The 25,201-nt window shown below is 45.3% G+C and overlaps 1 protein-coding gene across 1 annotated transcript in view; it reads left to right on the forward strand.

The window, feature by feature from the left end:
- Positions 1-4,972: 4,972 nt before the first annotated feature.
- LOC140479518 (immunoglobulin kappa light chain-like) overlaps positions 4,973-25,201 on the forward strand; it is a 117,739-nt gene continuing 97,510 nt past the window's right edge. Inside the window, exons 1-3 of the mRNA XM_072573336.1 lie at positions 4,973-5,078; positions 22,814-23,108; positions 23,618-23,652. Coding sequence (XP_072429437.1) covers positions 4,973-5,078; positions 22,814-23,108; positions 23,618-23,652 — 436 coding nt within the window. The remainder of the gene's footprint in view (positions 5,079-22,813; positions 23,109-23,617; positions 23,653-25,201) is intronic.

The following is a 25,201-nucleotide window of genomic DNA, read 5'->3' on the forward strand; positions in this document are numbered from 1 at the left end:
TCTGAGCAGCTCTTGATGGTGGTATTTGAAGTCCCTTACTCAGGGTATATCCTGCATCCTTCCCACCCTCAGTGCTCCCTCCAAGTGTTGTTCAACATGGAGGACTGACTGCACAGTTGAGGTGGAGGGGTGGGCGGTGCTATGTGGTAATCAGCAGGAGGTTTCCTTCCCCATGTTTGACCTGTGGTCATGAGGCTTCATGGGTTCCATAGTTAATGGTGAGGACTCCCAGGGCAACTCCCTTCTGACTGTACACACCACTGTGTTGCCTCCCCTATTTGGTCTATCCTGCCAGTTAAAAACTGAATGAGGGAACAATTCTGTGCAGGTTTCACAGCTTGGAGACAGAGCTGCTGCTGGATTCTGCTTCAGATCTCCGAGTGCAGGCGTGTGTGGTTGTCAGAGAGTGCCTGACACTGTTTCCTTCACTGTGCTGTTTCTGCAAAACAAATCCCAGAACCAGCCTCCTGTGTTTCAGATTCCAAGGAGTGCAGATTTTTCACAGTCACAAACCATCTCAGTAACAAACGTCCAGCTGCTCCGAGCTCCTTCTTTCACTTCCTCTATTGGTTAAGTTTCAACCTTGCGATCTGAGAGTCTTTGCAATTATTTTTTACACTGGGGCTTTCTGCTGTGGTCAGAATCTCTAACAATAACTGTCTAATCAGTGACAATCACAGCAGCTAAGAGCAGTCAGGACTGTGGAGCCAGGCTCAACGTGAAAAATATTGGGAAGATCAAAGCCATCCTCTTCAGATCTTGGTGCAAACTCCATCCCTCTCCCTGAGCACTGTCTGCTGCTCAAACAGACTCTTTACAAACTGGGTCTTCTCTTTGAGAAAATTCTGAGCCCGATATCCTTCATATCACAAAGATGACGGTAGTACAGTGGTTAGCACTGCTGCCTTACACCGCCAGAGATCTGGTTTCAATTCCCACCTCAGGCAACTGACTGTGTGGAGTTTGCACATTCTCCCTGTGTCTGCATAGGTTTCCTCCGGGTACTTCAGTTTCCTCCCACACTCCAGTCATGTGAAGGTTATGTGAATTGGCCATGCTAAATCGCCTGTAGTGTTGGGTGAATGTACGGGAATGGGTCTGGGTGGGTTGTGCTTCGGCAGGTCGATGTGGACTTGGTCGGCCGAAGGACCTGTTTCCACACTGTAAGTAATCTAATCAGCCACTGAAAATCTCAGCTATGTTTATGGGACTCCAAACATGACTCTTCCAATGTTGTGGCTGACACACATCGCAGCCACTGCCCTCCGTATCCTTCAGCTCATCCAAACTTCTGCTGCTCCTATCCAAACTTGCACCAAGTCCCGGTCCCGCAACCACCTGCACCCCATGCCTATATTGGCTCCTGGTCTAGCAACACCTCGATTTTGAAATTCTAATCCTTGTTCTCAAATCCCTCTCTGCCCTCCACCCTCCCTATCTCTGTAACCTCCTCCAAGCTGCCTCACTTCGTGTGGTCAGCAATCTTGGATAATTGCTTCTCTATTCATTCATCCAAGTCATTGAGAAATATCGTGAAATACTGAAGTCCCTGCACAAATCCCTGGAGACACCACTATTCACATCTTGTTCATTGGAGAGAGCACACATTGTCCCTCTTTTCTGTCTCCTACCTCCTTTTCTATCACTGGCTTGATGGTAGGAAGCAGAGGGCAATATTGGAAGGATGCTTGTCAGACTGGAGGCCTATGTGGAGTGGAGTGCTTCAGGGCTCAGTGCTTGCCCCATTATTGTTTGTTATCAATATTAATGCTTTGGATGAGAATCTGTAAGGCATGATTAGTAAGTTTGATGTGCAGGTCAGGTGAATTGGCCATGTTAAACTGGCCGTAGTGTTAGGTACATTAGTAAAAGGGAACTGAGTCGACGTGGGTTACTCTTCAGAGGGTCGGTGTGGACTGGTTGGGCCGAAGACCTGTTTCCACCCTGTAGGGAATCTAATGTCTAATCTTGTACAGTATGTCCGTGAGGTCGCACTTGGAATATTGTATTCAGTTTGGTCACCTTGTTAAAGGAAGGATATTACTAAACCAGAAAGTACAGAAAAAAATACAAGGATGTTGCCTGGACTCAACAATATGAGTTAGAGGGAAAGGTTAGGCAAGTTAGGACTTTTTTCTTAGAACACAGGAGACTGGTTAGGGAACTTTTAGAAGTATACAAGATCATGAGAGACATGGATAGGGTTGGGGAATTGAGGATGAGAGGGCATCAGTTGAGTGTTAGAGTGGAAAGATAAAAGGGAACCTGAGGGGCAACATTTTTACACAAAGGGTGGCACGCATGTGGAATGAGCTGCCAGCTGAAGTGATTGAGGTGGATACATTAACAACATTTAAAAGACATTTGGAAAAATACATAGAAAAGAAAGCATTTGAAGGATATGGGACAAGAGCTGGGAAATGGGTGAGCATGGATGGACATTTTGGTCAGCACGGTCCAGTTTGGGCCAAAAGGCCTGTCTCTGTGCTGAAGAACTCGATGACTCGATAACTCTATAACTCTATAATTCCATATGTTTCCATGTTTATGGACAGTCTCTCAAACATAGAAACAAAGGAACTAGGAGCAGGAGGAAGCCATTCAGCCCTTCGAGTTGGCTCTGCCATTCAATATGACCATGGCTGATCATCCAACTTAGTCCTGTGCTCCCATTTTTTCTCCATAAACATTAATCTCTTTAGTCCTAAGAACTATACTTATCCTCTCTTGAAAATATTGAGTGTTTTCGGCTCAACTGCTTTCTGTGACAGAATATTCCACCAGCTCCCCACTCTCTGACTAAAGAAATGTCTCATCATCTCAGTCTGAAATGGCCTTTCCCTTTTCTTTAAATCATAACTCATAGTTCTGGATTCCCCAGTCATCAGGAACATCCTCCCTGTGTTGTTCTGGTCTTGTCCTGTTCGGATTTTCAAGGTTTCAATGTGATTCCTCTCAATCTTCCAAGCACCAATGAATAAAATCCTAACTGATCCAGTTTCTGGTCAGACATTAGTGCTGTCATCCCAGGAATCAGTCTGGTAAACCTTTCTTTCCCTCCCTCCTCATCGAGAACATGCTTCCTCAGATAAGGAGCCCGAAACTACACACAGCTGAATCATAAAATCACACAGTACAGAGGAGGCCCTTCAGCCCATTAACTGTATACCAGCAAAACTACACTAATCCTATACTAGTCCCATTTTCCAACATGAGACCCACAGCTTGAATGTTATGACATTTCAACTGCTCACCCAAGTACATTTTAAAGTCTGTGAGTTTTCCCACCTCAACTACCCTCCCAAGGCTGTGAATGCCAGACCCACACTATCGTCTGGATGAAAAACATTTTCCTCAAAACATCTTGAAACCTCCTATCTTTCACATTGAATGTGAGCCAACTTGTTAGTGACCCTCCCATGAAGGAGAACAGCTGCTTTCTACCCACCCTGTCCATTCCCCTCATAACCTTATACACCTCGATCAGGTCCGCCCTCCACCTTCTCTGCTCTGAAGTAAACACATCGAGCTGATCCAATTTATCTTCATCACTCAGAAGTTCCATCCCACACAACATCCTGGTGATTCCCCTCTGCACCCCATCCAGTGCGATCACATCCTTCCTACAGTGTGGTGACCTGAACTGCACACAGTACTCCAGCTGTGGCCGAACCAATGTTCTGCTTAACTGCAATATATCCTTCTGCTTTTATAACCAATATCTGACATAACAAAGGCAAGTGTCCCATATGCCTTCACGCTGCTCTGTTAGCCTGTCTTGTCACATTCAGGGTTCAGTGTCCAAGCACCCCAAGATCACTCTGTTCCTTTGAGCTTCCTCAGTTCAAAGAACAAAGAGCAAAGAAAATTACAGCACAAGAACTGGCCCTTCGGCCCTACAAGCCTGCGCTGGTCCATATCCTCCATCTAAAACTGTCATCAATTTTCCAAGGGTCTGTCTCCCTTTGCTCCTTGCCCATCCATGTATCTATCTAGATATATCTTAAATGATGCTATTGTGCCCGCCTCTACCACCTCCACTGGCAACGTGTTCCAGGACCAATCACTCTCTGTGTGAACAACTTTCCACACGTATCTCCCTTAAATGTTTCTACTCTCACTTTGAACTCATGACCCCGAGTAATTGATTCCCCCACTCTGGGAAAAAATGTTCTTGCTATTCACCCTGTCTACACCTCTCATGATTTTGTAGACGTCAATCAGGTCCCACCTCAATGTTCGACTTTCTAATGAAAATAATCCTAATATACTCAACCTCTCTTCATAGCTAGTGCCCTCCATACCAGACAATCCTTGTTAACCTCCTCTGCACCCTCTCCAAAGCATCCACATCCTTCTGGTAATGTGGTGACCAGAACTGTACGCAGTATTCCAAATGTGACCAAGCCAAAGTCCGATATAATTCTAACATGACCTGCCAACTCTTGTAATGAATACCACGTCTGATGAAGGAAAGTACACGATAAATCTTCTTGACGATTCTATCGACTTGTGTTGCCACCTCCAGAGTACAATGGACCGGAACACACAGGTCTCTCTTGCCATGAATATTCCCAGGGCGTTCCATTCACCGTACAGTTTACTCCAGATTTGGATCTTCCAAAATTCATCAGTTTGCATTTGCATGGATTGAACTCCATCTGTCCCATTCTCTGCCCAACTCTTCAATCTATCTATATTCTGCTGTATTCTCTGCCAGTCCCCTTCACTATCTGCTACTCCACCAATCTGAGTGTCATCTGCAAACTTGCTCATCAGACAACCTATACCTTCCTCCAGAACATTTATGTGTATCAAAAACAAGAGTGGTACCAGCACAGATTCCTGTTCTCCATTTTGAGAAACTCCCTTCCAATAATACTGTCTGTCTTCAGTTGCCCACTCCGTTCTCTATCCATCTAGTGAGTACACCCTGCACTTCATGCGAGTTTAATTTCTTTATCAGGGTACCATGGGGAACTTCATCAAACGCATTCCTGAAATTCGTGTGTATGACATCCACAGCCCTTCCGTCATCAATCAACTTCATCACTTCTTCATAAACTTCTATAAAGTTGGTAAGACACGACATTCCCTGCACAAATTCATGCTGCCTATAACTGATAAGTCAATTTTCTTCCAAATGTAAATAGATTCTATCCCTCAGTATCTTCACTAGCAGCTTCCCTGCCAATGACATCAGGGTCACTTGTTGATAGTTACCTGGATTATCTTGGCTACCCTTCTTAAACATTAGCAATTCTCCAGTCCTCTGGGACCTCATCCATGTTCAAGGTTGCGACAAAGATACCTGTTCAGGACCCAGCTATTTCCTCTCTTGTTTCCCTCAGTAAGCTAGGATCGATCCCATCCCGACCTGGGGACTTGTCCACCTTGATGCCTTTAAAAATACCCAACACTTCCTCCCTCCTTAATCTGACTTGACCCGGATTTATCAAACATCTATCCCCCAACTTCACCATCTGTCCCTTCCCTCTCCTTGGTGAATACCGACGTAAAGCACTCATCATGAATCTCATCCATTTTCTCTGAGTCCACACAGAACTTTCCTCCTTTGTCCTTGAGTGGGCCAACCCTTTCACTCGTCATCCACTTGCTCCTTATATATGAATAAAATGCTTTGGGATTTTCCTTAACCCTGTTTGTTGATGATATTTCGTGACCCCTTTTAGCCCTTTTAATTCCTCATTTCAGATTGGTCCTACTTTCCTGATATTCTTTGAAAGCTTTGTCTGTTTTCAGCCACCTAGACCTTATGTATCCATCCTTTTTCCTCTTAGCTAGTCTCAATTTCATCTGTCATTCAGCGTTCCCTAATCCTGCCATTTCCATCAATTATTTTCACAGGGACATGTCTGTCCTGCACTCGAGTCAACATCTCTTTAAAAGCCTCCCACATATCAAATGTGGATTTCCCTTCAAACAGCTGCTCCCAATCTGCATTCCCCACTTCCTGCCAAATTTTGCTACAGTTGGCCTTCCCCCAGTTGAGCCGTCTTCCTTTGGGACCACTCTCGTCTTTGCCCATGAGCATTCTAAAACTTACGGAATTGTCGTCACTGTTACCAAAGTAATCCCCTACTGAAATTTCAAACACCTGGCCGGGCTCATTCCCCAACACCAGGTCCAGTATGGCCCCTTCCTGAGTTCGACTATTTCCACATTACTCTGTAAAATCCTCCTGGATGCTCCTTACAATTTCTGTTCCATCTTAACTTCGAACATTAAGTGAATCCCAGTCAATGTTGGGAAAATTAAAATCTCCATTACCATCACCTTGTTACTCCTATCTCTTTCCATAACCTGTTTACATATTTGTACCTCTATCCCACGTTCACTGTTAGGAGGCTTGTAGGATAGCACCAACATCTACCTTTCCTGTTTCTGAGCTCTGTCCATATTGCCCCACTGCTCCAGTCCTCCATAGTGCCCTCCTTCTGCACACCTGTGATATCCTCTCTGACCAGTAATGCAACTCCTCCATCCCTTTTACCTCCCTCTCTTTATCTGGCTGATGCATCTATATCCTGGGATATTTAGTTGCCAATCTTGCCCTTCCCTCAACCAAGTCTCAGTAATAGTAATAACATCGTACTCCCAGATACTAATCCAAGCCCTAAATTCCTCTGCCTTACCTACTACTCTTCTCACATTAAAACAAATGCACGTCAGACCATCTGTCCCTTTGCGTTCATCATCTGCTCCCTACCTACTCTTAACCTTAGCCATGCTTACTTCAATATCTAGTTCCTTACAGGCTTTAGTTACTCCCTCCTTATTGTCCACTAACCTCCTCAGTTGGTTCCCATCCCTCTGCTACACTATTTTGAACCCTCCCCAAGAGCGTGATCAAACATATCCCACAGGACATTGGTTCCAGTCCTGCCCAGGTGTAGACTGCTCGATTTGTAATTGTCCCACCGCTCCAGGAACCAGTCTCAATGTCCCAAAAATCTGAAGCCCTCCCTCCTGCACCATCTCTCAAGCCACGCATTCATCCTGCCTATACTTTCATTTCGACTCTGACTAGCACATGGCACTGGTAGCAATCCTGAGATTACTACCTCTGAGATCCTACATTATAATATGGTTCCTAACTCCCCAAAGTCTGCTTGTAGGACCTCATCCCATTTATTACCGATATCATTGATAATACATGAACCATCACAGCTAGCTGTTCACCCACCCTTTCAGAGTGTCCTGCAGCCTATCTGAGGCATCCCTGACCCGTGCAACTGGGAGGCAACATTCTATTCGTGAGTCTCGCTTTTAACCACAGAACCACCTATCTACTCCACTTACAAAGTCCAAGTAAACCATATCCACGATCCCCCCTTAACAACTCCACTCACTCCATCCTCAAACAATTCCAGTCAATTTGTTAAGCATGATTTCCCTTTCGACAATCCATGCTGACTCTGTCCAGTTCTGTTCCTGTTTTCAAAGTGCTAAACTATAAAATATTTTACAATGGACTTGAGCATTTTCTCCACTGCTGATTTCCGGCTAATTGGTCAAAAATTTCTTATTTTCCCTCTTTCTCTCTCTCTCTCTCTCTCTTTTTCATTAGACATGTCAAATTAGCTCCCTCCACTATGTAGGACCTATTCCACAGTCGAGAAACAGATAACCATCAACGTTTCTAATATTTTACAACCACTTCCTGAAGCACTCCTGGAAATAGATTATTTGGCCCTGCTGATTTAACACATTTTAATTTTCCCAGAACCATTTTCCTCCAACAACTGATTTCCTTCAGTTCCTTCCTCTGATAAAACTCCAAGTTCACCAACATGTCTGAGATTTATTTGAGAATTCATTTGTGCAGAAAGATCCAGAATATGTTTATCTGTCATCTCTTTGTTACAACTATAACACAATGACACTTGTGTGGAATGTCCTTGAATGTCATCTGGACGTCCATATAAACAACACATTCCCTTAGCTCACACATTAGTGACCTCGTTAAAACATGTAACCAGGTTAGTTAAAGATGTCTGACCCTTTTTAAATTCATCCTGACTTACTCTGATCAGTTCATATTTGTCAGACATTCTGTCTCTAAAACCAGATTCAATTACTTCTCAACAATAGACATTCAACGGAGACGTTATTGTGAGTGAGGTTAGTAAACACTGACACGAGGGGCTGAACAGCCTCCTCCTAGAGTTATAGAGATGTACAGCATGGGAACAGACCCTTCGGTCCATGCCGACCAGACATCCCAACACAATCTAGTCCCGCCTGCCAACTCCTGGCCCAGATCCTTCCAAACCCTTCCTATTCATATACCCATTCAGAAACCTTTAAAATGTTGCAATTGTACCAGCCTCCACCACTTCCTCTGACAGCCCATTCCACACTCGCACCACCCTGTGCTTGAAAATGTTGCTCCTCAAGTCTCTTTTATATCTTTCCCCTCTTACCCTAAACCTATGCCCTCTAGTATTGGGCTCCACCACCTCAGGGAAAAGACTTGGTCTCTTTGCCCTATCCATGCCCCTCATGATTTTATAAACCTCTGTAAGGTCATCCCTCAGACTCCGACACTCCAAGGAAAACATCCCCAGCCTATTTAACCTCTCACTATAGCTTAAATCCTCCAACCCTGGGAACATCCTTGTAAATCTTTCCTGAACCCTTTCAAGTTTCACAACATCTTTCTGATAGGAAGGAGACCAGAATTGAACGCAATACTCCAAAAGTGGCCTAGGTGACCTCCCAACTCCTATACTGAATACTCTGACCAATAAAGGAAAGCATACCGAATGTCTTCTTCATTATCCTATCTACCTATGACTCTACTTTCAAGGAGCTATGGACCTGCACTCCAAGGTCTCTTTGTTCAGCAACACTCCCGAAGACCTTGCCATTAAGTGTATAAGTCCTGATAAGATTTGATTTCCCAACTGCCGCACCTTGCATTTATCTAAATTAAACTCCATCTGCCATTCCTCAGCCCAATGGCCAATCGGATCAAGATCCATTTGTAATCTGAGGTAACTTTCTTCGCTGTCCACTACACCTCCAACTTTGGTGTCATTTGCAAACTTACTAACTCTACCTCCAATGTTCATATCCAAATCATTTATGTAAATGACAAAAAGTAGTTGACCCAGCACCAATCCTTATGACACTCCACTGGTTATAGGCCTCCAGTCTGAAAAACATCCCTCCACCACCACCCTCTGTCTTCTACCTTTGAGCCAGTTCTGTATCCAATGGCTGGTTCTCCTGTATTCCATGAGATCTAACCTTGCTAACCTGTCTCCCATGGGGAACCTTGTCAAATGCCTTACTGAAGTCCATACACATCCTGTCTAATGCTGTTCCCCCATCAATTCTTTCTGTTACTTCTTCAAAAAACTCAATCAAGTTTGTGAGACATGATTTCCCATGCACAAAAACCTGCTGACTATCCCTAATCAGTCTTTGCCTTTCCAAATATATGGACAATCTGGATTCCTTCCAACAACTTCCTCACAACCGACGTCTGGCTCACTGGTCTACAGTTCCCTTACTACCTTTCTTAAATAGTGGCACCAATTAGTGAACCTCCAGTCTTCTGGCACATCATCTGTGACTATTGAGGATACAAATATCACAGTAAGACGATCAGCAATCACTTCCGTAGCTTCCCACAGAGTCCTCAGGTACATCTAATTAGGTCCTGGGGATTTATTCACTTTTACGCATTTCAAGACACCTAGCACCTCCTCATCTGTAATATGAACATTTTCCAAGATGTCACCATCTATTTCCCAACATTGTATATCTTCAATATCCCTTTCCACCGGGAAACTGAAGCAAAATACTCGTTTGGTATCTGCCCCATCTCCTGTGGCTCCACACAAAGGTCGCCTTGCTGATCTTTGAGTGGCCCTATTCTCTCCTTAGTTACCCTCTTGTCCTTAATATATTCATAAAACCCCTCTGGATTCTCCTGAACCCTATTTGCCAAAGTTATCTCATGTTGTTGCCCTCCTGATTTCCCTCTTTAGTATACTCTTACTGCCTTTGTATCCCTCTAAGGATTCACTCGATCTATCCTGTACATACCTGACATATGCTTCATTCTTTTTCTTAACCAAACCCTTGTCATCCAATCTTCCCTATACCTGCCAGCCTTTCCTTTCTCCCTAACTAAAATATACTTTCTCTGGACTCAAGTTATCTCATTTCTGAAGGCTTCCCTTTTCCAGCTGTCCCTTTACCTGCGAGCAACTGCCCCCAATCAGCTTTTCAGAGTTTTAGATTAGATTACTAACTGTGTAAACAGGCCCTCCAGCCCAACAAGTCCACATCGACCCTCCGAAGAGCAACCCACCCAGACCCATTCCTCTACATTTACCCCTACACCTAACACTATGGACAATTTAGCATGTCCAATTCACCTAACCTGCACATTTTTGGACTGTGGGAGGAAACCGGAGCTCCAGGAGAAAACCCACGCAGACTCAGGGAGAATGTGCACATTCCACACAGACAATTGCCTGAGTGGGAATTGAACCCGGGCCTCTGGCACTGTGATGCAACAGTGCTAACCACTGTGCCACCGTGCCTGATACAGGCAAAATTAACCTTCCTCCAATTTTGAACTTCAACTTCTGGATCTGGTCTATCCTTTTCCTTCACAATTTAAAAATGAATAGAATTATGGTCACTGACCAAAAGTGCTCCTCCACTGATACCACAGCCACTTGCCCTGTCTTATTACCCAAGAGTAGGTCTAGTTTTGCACCTTCTCTAGTTGGTGCATCCACATACTGAATCAGAAAATTGTCTTGTACACACTTAACAAATTCCTCTCCATCTAAACCCTTAACACTATTGCAGTCCCAGTCTATGTTTGGAAAGTTAAAATCCCCGACTATAACCACCCCATTATTCTGACTGATAACTGAAATCTCCTTCCAAATTTGTTTCTCAATTTCCCGCTGACTACTGGAGGGGAGCTATCATATAATCCCAACAATGTGATCATCCCCTTCTTTTTTCTCAGTTCCACCCAAATAACTTCCCTGGATGTATTTCCGGGAATATCCTACCTAAGTCCAGCTGTAATGCTATCCCTTATCAAAAATGCCACTCTCCCTCCTCCTGTGCCTCCCTTTCTGTCCTTCCTGTAGCATTTGTATCCTAGAACATTAAATGGCCAGTCCTGCCCATCCCTGAGCCATGTTTCCGTAATTGTTATGATGTCCCAGTCCCATTTTCCTCACAACGCCCTAGGTTCATCTTCCTTCCCTGTTCGGCCTCTTGCATTGAAATAAATGCAGTTTAATTTATCAGTCCTACATCGTTCTTTGCTTTGTCCCTGCCTGCCCTGACTGTTTGACTTGCCTTTGTTCTCAATTGTACCAATCTCAGAATGAAATCTTTCCTCACTATCTCCCTCGGTCGCACCCATGCATCTTACTAGTTTAAATCCTTCCGAGCAGCTCTAGCAAATGTTCCTGCCAGTTTATTAGTCCCCTTCCAATTTCGGTGTAATCCGTCCTTCTTGTACAGGTCACTTCTACCTCAAAACAGCTTCCAAAAGTCCAAAAATGTGAATCCTTCTCCTGAACACCAGCTCCTCAGCAATGCATTCATCTGCTCTCTCTTATTTCTGCCCTCACCAGCTCATAGCACCGGGAGTAATTCAGATATTACTACTCTCGAGGATCACCTTTTTAAATTCCTGCCTAAGTCTCAGCAAACTCCCTTTAGAATCTCAACGTTTTCCCTTCCGATATGGTTCCAATGTGTACAAAGACCTCCTGCTGATTCCTCTCCACCTTGAGAACATTCTGCACCCTCTCTGAGACATCCCTGATCCTGACACCAGGGAAGCAACACACCATTCTGATTTTTCACTGCAGCCACAGAAACGTCTGTCTGTACCTCGGGCTAGAGAGTCCCCTAACACAGTCGAACGTTTGGAACCCGACGTTCCTCTCATTGCATTAGAGCCAGTGTCAATACCAGAAACATGGCTGCTTACGCTCAGTACCCCTGAGTTTCCATCATCCCCTACAGTTTCCAAAACAGCATACTTGCTTGATATGGGTATAGCCGCAGAAGACTCCTACAGTACTTGCCTACCTCTCTTGCCTTTCCTGGAGTTATGGTAAGAGCCCATGGGATCCAAGGCATTTTGGCAAATTGGATCCAAATATGAGGCAAAGAGTGATGGTGGAGGGTTGTCTTTGTGATTGGAAGCCTGTGAACAGTGGTGTAAGACAGGGATTGGGGCTGGGACCTTTGCTGTTTGTAATGTACATTAACAAATTGACTGTGATTGTATAATTAGAAAGCTTTCAGAGGCCACATAAATTGGTGTTGTTATTGATATTGATTTGATTTTTATTTTAGTTTATTGTCACAAGTACTCGAGTAAAAAAGCATTGGAGTACAGTGAAAAGTATGTAATGTCGCCTCACAAGGTGCCATCTTCGGTACAAGGACTTCAATACAGAATCGTAAGAACAAGGTAGAAAGAACGAATCAAGTTCAAAGTTACACGTTGCAGATCTTTTTAGTTTCAAGTAGAAAATGAAGAAATAAAGCTGAAAGTTCAAGCATTAAAGCCTTTCTTAAGAACTTACCTCCCATGGGATCATACTTTAAGGAATCATTTCGAGACCAGAAGTCCGCGCTGAGGCCTTCCCGGGTGGAGAGACCACCATATACAGAAAGGACCACTCTGTGGGCTGAGAGATAGCCACGCTGGTCCACTCAGAGAACACCACACTCGGCCGAGTGACCATCATGCTGGGCTGACAGGCCACCACATCGAACTGAGAGGCCACCATGTTGGACCAAGTGTCTGTCTCGTCGGGCTGGAAGGTCTCCCTGCCAGGCCAGGAGATTGCCACACCAAGCCAAGAGACCACATCGTTCGGTCTGCACTGGGTCAGAGGCCTGGCGACAGAGGCTAGAGGTCCGTGCCTGGGAGACGAAATAAGGGAGAAGGACAAAACAAAAAAAACAAAAGAAAAGGAAAAGAGAAGTGGAATAGAAATTAGAAAAGGAAACAGATGGGGCAAATGAACTCGGTCTGAAGTGTCCTACTCTGCTGCCATCTTGGATTACTGGGTCTCAGGCTGCAGTCTGATATTGGTCAGCTGGTATTTGGGCAGAGCAATGACAGATGGAATTGAATCTTGATACCTCTGAGTTGATCCAACTTGGGAGGTCTAATAAGGGAATGATATACACAATGAAAGGCATGTGCCTTGAGTGTCCTTATGCATGAATCACAGAGGGTTGGTCTGCAGGGACAACAAGCAATTAGGAAGGCAAATGAAATTTTGTCCTTCATTGCTAAAGGGATTGAGTTTAAAAAGCAGGAAGGTTATGTTGCAGCTGTACAGGGTGCTGGCGAGGCCATACCTGGAGTATCGTGTGCGGTAATGGTCTCCTTACTTGAAAAAGCCTGTACTGGCACTCGAAGGGGTGCAGAGTAAGTTCACTGGGCTGATTCTGTGGTGGAGCGGGTTGGCTTATGAAGGGAGACTGCGTAGACTGGGATATATTCATTGGAACTTTGAAGAATGAGGGGAATATTATGGAATCAAATACAATTATAAAGAGAATAGATAAGACAGAGGAAGAAGGGTGTTCCCACTGGCAGGTGAAATTAAAACAAGAGGGTATAGCCTCAAAATTAAGGGGAGCAGATTTAGGACTGAACTGAGAAGGACCTTCTTCACCCAGAGGGTCACAAATCTATGAAATTCCTTGCTCAATGAAGAAATTGATGCTACTTCAGTAAGACAGATTTTTTTTAACAATAAAGGAATTAAGAGATACAGTGAGAGCAAATGCCAGGTCTTGCACTATAGAAAAAAGACTACAGGCATGGTCTATTTTTTAAACGGTGAGAAAAGTCATAAAGTCAAAGTACAAAGTGATCTGGGAATGCTAGTCCCAGATTCTCTAAAGGTTAACTTACAGATCGAATCTGTGGTTAAGAAAGCAAATATCATGTTGTCATTTATCTCAAGAGCAGAATAATGTGTTGCTGGAAAAGCGCAGCAAGTCAGGCAGCATCCAAGGAGCAGAAGAATCGACGTTTCGGGCATAAGCCCTTCTTCAGGAATGCCCGAAACGTTGATTCTCCTGCTCCTTGGATGCTGCCTGACTTGCTGCGCATTTCCAACAACACAGTTTTCAGCTGATCCCCAGCATCTGCAGTCCTCACTTTCTCCTAATTTATCTCAAGAGGGTTGGAATGTAAAATGAGATGTGCTACTGAGACTTTATAAAGCTCTGGATAGGTCCCATTTCGTCCAGTTTTTGGCCCCACAACTCAGGAAGGACATATTGACACTGGACCGTGTCCAGTGGAGATTCACACGGATGAGCCCTAGAATGGTAAGCCTAATATATGATGAACGGCTGAGGATACTGGGATTGTATTCATTCCAGTTTAGAAGGGGAGATCTAATTGAAACTTACAAGATAATGCATGGCTTAGAAAGGTGGATGCTGGGAAATTGTTTACATTAGGTGGGGATACTAGGACCCGTGGGCACAACCTTAGAGTTAGAGGGGATCAGTTTAAAACAGAACTGAGGAGACATTTCTTCAGCTAGAGAGTGATGGGCCTTTGGAATCCATTGCCACAGAGCACAGTGTCGGCTGAGATATTAAATGTCTTCAAGGCAGAGATTGATAAATTCTTAATCTTGCAATGAATTATGGGTGACAGGAAGATGTGGGTAACTGTCGTTAAATGCCCATCACCCATGATTGAATGGCGGAGTGGACTCGATGGGCCAAATGGCCTTACTTCCACTCCTATGTCTTCAGGTCTTATGTGGAGCTCAGTCCATAAAAAGATCAGCCATGATCTTATTGAATGGCAGAGCAGGGTTGAAGGGCCAGATGGCCTACTCCTGCTCCTAGTTCTTATGATCTTATGTTCCTTCGGAGTAGTGAGGAACGGAAGGGACCTTGGTGTACAACTCCATCAATCCCGGAAGGTATCAGCACAGCTAGACAGGGTGGTGAAGAAGGCATATGGGATGCTTGCCATCATTAGCCAGGGTGTAGCATATAGGAGCAAGGAAGTCTTGTTGTTACCTGACACAGCCCTGGTTAGGTCGTGACTGGAATATTGTGCACAGTTCTGATCGTGACACTGTTGGAAGAATGTGATTGAACTGGAGATGTTCCCTGGGATGGAAAGTGTTAGATATGAGGAGAGACTGGATATACTGGGTTTGTTTTCTCTTGGGGGAATCTGATTGAGGTATACAAAAATATGAAAGCCATAGACAAAGTCAATTGTGAGAATCTTTTCCCCATGTTAGACATGACTATGATCAGAGGGAATAAGCTTACCGTGTGAAAAAGTGTGAAATGGAGGGGATTTGAGTTCTTTTTTTTTGCAGAGGGTGGTAGAAATATGGAATGTGCTGCTTAAGAAGGTGGTGTAGGCAGCTACTCTCATAACATTTAAGAAACATCCAGATGAGCACATAAAATGCCAGGGCATGGAAGGTTATGGACCAAGTGCAGGTAAATGGAGTTTGGTGATTACTGATTGGCATCGACATGTCGACAAATAGAAGGGCCCGTTTGTTTGCTGTATGACTCTATAACTATGAAGAGATGGATGTGAATGCATTTTTCATGTTGTTTCAGAGGATAGCAACACAAGCGAGGTTGGACCTTGCCCATGAAAAAAATGAACTTGGGAAGTACAAGACGTTTCTGCATCACTGTCAGAAGAATGTTCTCAGGATTACGAGAAGGTGAAAATGGCTATTCTAAGCACACATGAGTTGGTCCCAGAATCATACAGACAGATGTTTCAGAACTTACAGAAACAGACTGGACAAACCTCTACTGAGTTTAAGAGAGTCCAACAAAATAATGTTGACAGATGGAAAAGAGCATTAACAGCTGAGAATAGTTACAATGCTCTCAAAGAAGTTATCCTTGGAGAAGAATTTAAAACTTCCTTCCCTTCTAGAATCAGAATTCATGTAGAAGCCCAAAGGGAAATGACAGTAAGACGAGCAGCTAGAATGGCTAATGATTATAGACTTTGTTAAAACCAAAACCCTTTGATGCTGGAATCCAAAGTAGACAAACAGGAGTCTGGAAGAGCACAACAAGCCAAGCAGCATCAAGAGGCGGAGAAATCACCTGATGGGAGATTAATCCAGAAATCCTATTCCCATCAGGTCCAGAAATGGGAGAAAAATAAAAATTGGGAGTGTGTGAGGAAGGCAGGTAGCCAGGGGAGAGAATGGACAGTAGGAAACAGCCGGAGAACTCCTGGAAAACATTGGAATGGTCACATTTGGAGTCACAAAGACATGGTTGAGAGTTTCAGTGGCTAATAATTGTGATGTGGAAGATTTGGGCCTCAAATCAGCCCCAAAGAAGAGGCCAAAGTTGCAAAGAGTCTGGTTGAACAGCTTACAGTGGTCAGGGAGAGGGATGGAGTTTGTACCGGGAGTTGAAGAGAATTGCTTTGAACTTCCCAATGTGTTTCACATTGAGCCTGGCTCCTCAGTCCTGACTGCTCTGAGCTGCTGTGATTGTCACTGATTGGACACTTATTATTAGAGATTCTGACCACAGCAGAAAGCCCCAGTGTAAAAAATAACTGCAAAGACTGTCAGATCGCAAGGTTGAAACTTCACCAATAGAGGAAGTGAAAGAAGGAGCTCACAGCAGCTGGACGTTTGTTACTGAGATGGGAGAAGACTGTGAAGCGTTTGCACTCCCTGGAATCTGACAGGACAGGAGGAGGCCATTCAGCCCATCATGCCTTTGAATGACCCAGTTAGTCCCACTGCTCCCTTCTGTCTCCCCATAACCCAGCAAATCATTCCTTTCTAGCTCAATCTCCAATTCCCTCTTACAGATCTCATGTCCACAGAGTGAGACTGCCCTGAACCTGGGTTTCAAATTGGCATCTTATTCATTCATTGGGCGACAAACTGTCTGGGCTGGGAAATGGAGCTCAGGGTCCTGAACATTCCCTCTCCCCTCCTGAGGGATACTTCATTAGGTTTTGCATATTCACTTGTGGGAAGTGGGCTTCAAAGGCTGGGCCAACATTTTTTACCCTGTCCCTCGTTGCCCTGGAGTAGGTGGTAGGAAGCTGCCATCTTGAATTGTTATTGTCCACAAGCTGTAAGTTGACCCACAATGCTTTTGGGGAGGGAATGCCAGCATTTTAACCCAGCAAGGCTGAGGGATCAGCGACATATTTCCAAGTAAGGATGCTAAGCTTTTTCGAGGGGAACTTGCAGCTCACAGTGTTCCCATGTATCTGTTGCTCTTGTTCTAAATGGAAGTGAACATGGGTTTGGAAGGAAACCAAAGTAACGGCAGATGCTGTAAATCCGAGACAAAAATAGAAAGTGCTGAAAAAGCTCTGCAGGTCTGGCAGCATCTGTGAAGAGATATCAGAGTTAATAGTTCATGCTCAACCCGAAATGTTAACTCTGATTTTTCTACAAGATGCTGCCAGACCTTCAGATCTTTTCCTGCAATTTCTAGTTTTGTCCATGGGTTTGGAAGGTGCTATCTGACGATCTGTGATGAATTTCTGCAGTGCAACCTATTGATAATACACATCGCTGCTATGGAGCGTCAGTGACGGTGAGTTGGATGCTTTGAGAATGCGATGACAATCAAGTTGTTTGCTTTGCTCTTTATGGTATCGAGCTTTTTGAGTGGATAAGAAAGACATAGGATACAATAGACATAGATAGGAAATATTTCAAGGGATATGTGTGAAATGCAGGCAAAAAAGATGAGTTCACTTCAGAAAACCTTGGTCAGCATGTAGAAGTTTGGCTTAAGGGTTTGTTTCTGTACTGTATGACTTGTTGACGCTATCAATCTATGAATATTGTTGGAGCTGCACCTGTCCAAGCAAGTGGGGAGTATTCGATCACACTCCTGACCTGGTTGACAGGTTTTGGGGGGATCAGGAGTTGAGTTACTCGATCCAGTATTCCTGGCCTCTAACTTGCTCTTGTAACCACTGTGTTTCTTTTGTAAATCCAGTTGTGTTTCTGGTCAATGGCACCTCAAGAATGTTGACAGTGGGGATTCAGTGATGGTAATAGCATTGATTGTCAAGGGGCGATGTTTAGATTGTCTCTTATTGGTGATGGTGATTGGTCGGTTTTTGCATGGCACCAATGGGAAATGTTACTTCTCAGACAAAACCTCGATATTGTCCAGATACTGTTGCATTTGCACGTGGACTGCTTCAGTATCTGAGGAGTTGAGAATAGTGCTGAGCATTGTGCAATCTTTGGCAATCATCCCCATTTATGACCTTGTCTTATGTTGCAATATCTGTTTGGAGTCTGTCCTGTTTAACAAGGTGATCGTACCACACAACGCAATGGAGGGGATTCTCAATGTGAAGGTCAGACTTAGTTTCTACAAGGACTGTGTGATGGTCACTCTTACCAATACTGTCAAGGACAGATGCATCTACAGCCACAAGATTGGTGAGGATGGGGTTTTTCCATCTTTTTGGTTCCTTCACCACCAGCTGCAGAGCCAGTCCCTAAGCTCCGTCTATTAGGAAGCAAGCAGCTCGATCTGTCGTGCTACTGCTGAGCCACTCTCAGTTGTGGACATTGAAATCCAACACCCTGAACACACTCTGTGCTGTCACCACCCTCAGTGCTTCCTCCAAGTGCTGTCCAACATGGAGGGGAGACTGATTCATCAGCCGAGGGAGCAAGATATCTTGTAATCACCAGGAGGTTTCCTCGCCCATGTTTAAGCTGGTGTCATGAGTCTTCATGGGGTTCAGAGCCAATTTTGAGGCTTCCCAGGGTAACTCCCTCTTGGCTGTAGACCACTGTGTCATCAGCTCTGCTGGGTCTGCCTTTCTGTTGGGACAGGCCACATGCAGGGTCCTGCATTGTCTGTAACGTATGGTTCTGTGATTATGACTGTGTCAGGCTGTTGCGTGACTAGTGTGTGAGACAGCTCTCCTGAATTTGGCACTAGCTCCCAGATGTCAGTAAGAAGGATGGAGCAGGGTCGACAGGGCTGTTTATGTCTTTGTCTTTTCCGTGTCTCGATCGATGCCTGTGGCCTGTCCGGTCTCATTTCTTTGTTGAAACGTTGTCATAAGTGATACAACTGAGAGCCTTGCTCGTCCATTTCAGAGGGCAATACAGAGTCAACCACATTGCTAGCTGACAGTGCCATGTACCCCGGCAGTCCATTCCGACCTCCCCCACTTCCCCATTCTGTATATGGAAGGCTGAAGCCTCTCAGCAGGATATTCAACCACAGGAGCTATCACAGCCCGTGCGCAATTCTGTCCCCACATTAAATCCACGCAAATCTTGAATTCACATAGCGCCTTCAATGCGCAAAGCATTCCAAGAATGTTCATAAAGTTACAGTAAGAGGGATGGGGGAGGGGTAGGGGGAACATAAGAACTAGGAGCAGGAGCAGGCACTTCAGCCCCTCGAGGTAAAAACAATGACTGCAGATGCTGGAAATCAGATTCTGGATTAGTGGTGCTGGAAGAGCACAGCAGTTCAGGCAGCATCCAAGGAGCTTCGAAATCGATGTTTCGGGCAAAAGCCCTTCATCAGGAATAAAGGCATTGAGCCTGAAGCCTGGAGAGATAAGCTCGAGGAGGGTTGGGGTGGTGAGAAAGGAGAATAGGCTACAATGGGTGAGTGGGGGAGGGGATGAAGGTGATAGGTCAGGGAGGAGAGGGTGGAGTGGATCGGTGGAAAATGAGATAGGCAGGTAGGACATGTCATGGGGACAGTGCTGAGCTGGAAGTTTAGAACTAGGGTGAGGTGGGGGAAGGGGAAATGAGGAAACTGTTGAAGTCCACATTGATGCCCTGGGGTTGAAGTGTTCCGAGGTGGAAGATGAGGCGTTCTTCCTCCAGGCGTCTGGTGGTGAGGGAGCGGCGGTGAAGGAGGCCCAGGACCTCCATGTCCTCGGCAGAGTGGGAGGGGGAGTTGAAATGTTGGGCCACGGGGTGGTGTGGTTGATTGGTGTGGGTGTCCCGGAGCTGTTCCTTAAAGCACTCTGCTGGGAGGCGCCCAGTCTCCGCAATGTAGAGGAGAGCGCAACAGAATTCAGTCCCTCGAGTCTGCTCCACAATTTAACACAAAAATGGCTGATCCCATCTCAGACTCAACTCCATTTTCCTGCTCACTCTCCATCATCCTTTAACCCATTACTCATTAAAAATCTGTCCCATCTCCTCCTTGGTGTGAGACAGGGGAGGGACCACTCCATTTCAGAAAAGACTGAGCATGCATAGGGAAGGAGAGAGGTAAGGATTGGAACATGTTGTGAATGGACAGGATGGGTCACTGGGTCAGAACCAGTCCTGTCCCTCCAGCTCACACTGATGGCCTGAGGAACTCCTCTCTCTGCTGGGCCTTCATGGAATGAGGTTTGTGTCCAAACCAGTCCTCAGTGAGAATGGGCCAACAGCAAAGAACAGCACAGAACTCTCCTTCATTTGATAAGAATCTGTCCATCTTCTTGAGAGAGGCCAAACCCTGGTTGACGTGGAAATAGGGCCTTCCTCCAGGAGAAGACAGGGGTCAACGGTTAACATCCATTAGTGGGGCAGAGCAGGGGAAGATTTATCGTGCATTCAACTATCACTATCTAGGACACTGTCAGAAAGAGAGAGAAGCGAGACAGAGAGAGAGAGATGGAGGAAGAAAGAGTTTGTATGTGTGTGTGAGAGAGAGAGAGAGAAAGAAAGTGAGAGAGAGAGAGAGAGAGAGAAGGACGAGCATCTGATACGGTGTAAGGTATGTGAGTGGACCAAGAGAGAGGTAGAGGGAGGTAGAAATTGTGAGGTTGAGGGATAGAGAGAGAAATAAGATGCAAGACAGTGTGACTGAAAGAGACAGACAAAGAGACAAGTAGAGAGAGAGAGAAAGAGACAGGATGGGTGTGAGACCAAGCATGAAGAGAGTTGAGAGGGAGAGTAGGGTTGAGTGAGAGAGAAAGAGAGAGAGAGAGAGAGACATGAGAATGGGTAGATTTAGAATGACAGAGAGAGAGAGGGAGAAAGACTGTAAATTGGGGGGAAGAGAGGGAAGGAGAGAGAAAGAGGGAGGAATAGAGTGTGACAAGTAACAATTGGAGGCTTTTAATTGAAGTGAGAGAGGGAGCGAGTAATAGAGACAGTGAGAGATGGAGAAACAGATGATGAGACGGAGAGAGAAAGCATCAGTGAGTTGGAGAGAGTGACGATGAGACAATGTGAGAGAAGGAGAGAACATGAAAGAGATTAACAGTGGGAGAGACAGAAACAGGTAGAGAGAAAGAAGTGGCAGGTGTGGGTCAAAGAGAGAGAGGGACAAGTCCTGGTCACCACTTTCTGGGAAGAATGAGATTGTACTTGAAAGGGCGCAGAGATTTCCCAGGATGCTGCCTGATTGTGAGCTTTGAGAAAAGATTGGAAAGGTTAGGGTTGTTTTCCTTGGAGCAGTGAAGGCTTAAAAGGGACCTGATAGAGAGGGATAAGATTATTCAGGTGGGTTGGATGGCACTTTTTATATGAGTAAAGGACTTAAAAACCTGGGACAGAGATTGAAGGTAATACAGACATGAACACATAGAAATTTGTGGCAGCAGTAGGCCATTCGGCCCTTTGAGTCTGCTCTGTCATTCAGTATGATCATGGCTGTTTCAATGTTTGAATGTCATCATTTCTTCGAGGGTCGGTGTGGGCTTGACGGGCCAAAAGGCCTGTTTCCACACTGTAGGCATTCTATGATCTATGGCTGATCCTCTCTCTCAAAGCCATATTCCTGCCTTCTCCCCATTCTCTTCAAGCTGTTTAAATGCAAAACAATTATCTCTGGCTTTTTCTTGAATATATTCAGTTCCTTTCTGCCACAGTCTTCAGTGGTAGAGAATTCCACAGGTTGACCACCCTCTGAGTGAAGAAATGTTTCCTCATCTCAGTCCGAAATGGTCTACCCCCTGTCCCCCTGAGATTGTGACCCCTCGTTCCAGACTCCCCAACCAGGGGAAACCTCCTCCCTGCCCCATCCTGTTACAATTTTATATGTTCCAATCAGATCCCCTCATTCTTCTGAACACGAGTGATTGCATGGCCAGGTGAGTTGGAGAGTTGGAGAGTGAGAGGAGTGTTGAGGAGAAATGTTTTCACCCAGAGGGTGGTGGGAATCTCGAGCTCACTGCCTGAAAGGCTGGTTGAGTCACAAACTCTCATGACATTGGAGCAGTACTTAGATATTCCCTTGTGTTGCTGCAGCCTCCAGAATGGGATTAGTGTCATCAGATCGCTGTTTACCAGCACAGACACAATTGGCCAAATGGCCTCATTCAGTGCTGTTCACATCAATGACTCTCTCAGACAGAGAGAGCGCGAGAGAGAGAGAGAGAAAGAGTGAAGAGGAAGTGTGGGGGGCTGATGTGGCTCTCTGCCTGATGTCATTTACATACTGAGGAACACCCAGTCAGACTCTCACAGGCTGCAGCTTTATAAAGCAGAGCCCTGTGAAGGGAGAGTTTATCAGGAACCAGGCCCAGAGACAGGAGCACACACCATGATTTCACACATCCAGCTGATCTGGCCCCTGGCATTCTGTGTCGCAGGTACAAATCTCTCTCCTTCCACCTTGAATCTTTAGCTGCTCTCCATTTCACTCCAATTCCACTGACTTGTGATTGAAGGGAAAATGTTAAAACCAGAGGAATGCTCAGTGTCTCCAACAATCTCTCATTTGACAGGCTCTTTCTGTGACAGTTCTGACTTCACTGTGTTTCTCTTTGACCCCTCAGGTATCAATGGGGACATCATCATGAGCCAGTCTCCCCCAGTGCTGTCAGTGGGACTGGGCCAGACCGCAACACTCACCTGTACGGCCAGTCAAAGCATTAGCAGCAACCTTGCTTGGTACCAGCAGCGAGAAGGTCAAAAGACCTCTCTTCTGATCTACAATGCAGCAACTCGATTCACAGGAGTCTCCGATCGATTCACCGGCAGTGGATCAGGGACCAGTTACACCCTGACAATCAGCAACGTTCAGAATGAAGATGTCGCTGACTATTACTGTATGCAGGAATACAGCTACCCTCGACACAGTGGCACAGAGCTGTACAAAAACCTCAATACATAAAGCACTACCTCCTGTACTGACACATCCATGGTTATATAAAATGCATAATAATGGACACACAGTCCCACCGCCTGAACTGACATATCCCACAGTTAGATCGAAATGAAACTGAACAAATTACCCCATGCTGGGATTGTCAATGTCCACGACACACTCCAGTCCCTGTGGTGTCTCAACGCTAACTGAAGGCCTCAAGTTTCCTTCTTACACTCCATTGCCACATGTGAAGTGCAGCTGCAAGATTTAACATCGAAAAATAAGTTTCACAAACCTCCCGAGCCCAGCTGGAAACAACCCAGAGAGACAGATAGAGAAAGACACATGAATGATGGAGAGACAGAGAGGGGTAGGGAGACGGTGAGAGTGAGTGAGAGACAGCCAGTGACAGAGAGAGGTTGACAGTGATAAGAGGGAAGCAGAGAGCAGAGGTTTTTGTACAGCCGCTGCACTGGGAGCTCTCACTGTGGTACACGTTCGGTCCAGGAACCAAGCTCAGACTGAGTAAGTAAACCTCAATCCTCCGTTATTAACCCTGTCAATACTGAAACACACTTTCTAAAATACAGTTGCTGAATTGTTGAAGGTGTAAGTGGGAAGCTGCAGTGAATGAAATGGTTGATTGAGGAGCACTGTGTCTAACAGGGTGTCCAGCTGTATTTCTTTAGTTCCATTACCCCCTTTAAACAGCAAGATATAAGTCAGTCTGTTTTACTCACCGTGTGGAGGAGCTCTATCCATTTGCAGCCTGTGGTCCCATTCCTGCAGCATGGAGTGAAATCAATGAGTAGTCTCCTGCAAGTCTCAGTGTGACAGACACGGGCAGAGTTGATGTGAGCTCTGGCTCCCTGTCCCAGTCTCTGATCTCACTGACCTCAGCAGCAGCAGCAGTAGCACAGTGAGACACCGAGCTCCCACCTCCCCCAGCTTTAACTCTGCTCAATCACACAATCACAGAATTGTTACAGCGCACACGGAGGCCATTCTGCCCATCCTGCCTATACTGGCTCTCTGAATGAGCAATTCACTGAGTGTCATTCTCCTGCCTTCTCCCTGTCACCCTGCACATTGTTCCTTTTCAAATAACAGACTTATTCCCTTCACAATGTTTCAATTGAAGCTGCCTCCACCACACTCTCAGGCAGTGCATTCTATACTCTAACCACTCACTGGCTGAACATGTTTTTCCTTATTTGACTTTTGCTTCTTTTACCAATCACTTCCAATCTGTGGCCTCTCGCTCTCAATCCTTTCAAGAGTTGGAACATTTTTTCCCCGTTTGCTCTGATCAAACCCGTCCTGATTTTGAATTCCTCGAACAAATCCCCTCTCAGCCATCTCTTCTCCAGTCTATCACATAACTGAGGTTTCTCATTCTTGGAACAATCTTTGGGAGTGTTTTCTACCCTCTCTACAAAACATTGACATCCTCCTGAATTATTTACATTATCTCACCCCATCAGGATTTCACAAACCTTTATCTGGTCACCCCTCAGCTTCCTGCACTTCAGGGTCCAGCCTCTCATAGTCATTGAGTTGTATGGCAGTGAAATAGACCCTTTGGTCCAATTCGTCTGCGCCTACCAGATATCCTAAACTGATTGAGTCCCCTTTGCCAGTATTTGGCCCATATCCCTCAAAATGCTTCGTAGTCATGTGTACATCCAAATGTCTTTTAAATGCTGTAATTGTATGCGCCACATTCACTTCCTCTGGCAGCTTGTTCTATATATGCACCTCCCTCTGCATGAAAATGTTACTCCTCGGACCCCTTTTGAATCTTCCGCTCTCCTCTTAAACCTATGCCTCCAGATGTGGACTCGTCCATCTTAGGGAAAAGACCTTAGCTGTTTACCACATCTGTGCCCCTCATGGTTTTTTAAATCTCTGTAAGGTCACCTCTGAGCCCCAGACTATTCAGTCTCTCCCTCTTGCTCAAACCCTCCACTCCTGGCAAAATCCTTGTAAATACTTTCTGCACCTTTTCCTGTTTAATAACATCCTTCCTGTGCATCCGAACTGCTAGGACTCTGTTCGACAACACTCCCCAGGG

This window comes from Chiloscyllium punctatum, chromosome 7 (genome assembly GCF_047496795.1).
Source record: "Chiloscyllium punctatum isolate Juve2018m chromosome 7, sChiPun1.3, whole genome shotgun sequence".
In the NCBI taxonomy this organism is placed as follows: domain Eukaryota; kingdom Metazoa; phylum Chordata; class Chondrichthyes; order Orectolobiformes; family Hemiscylliidae; genus Chiloscyllium; species Chiloscyllium punctatum.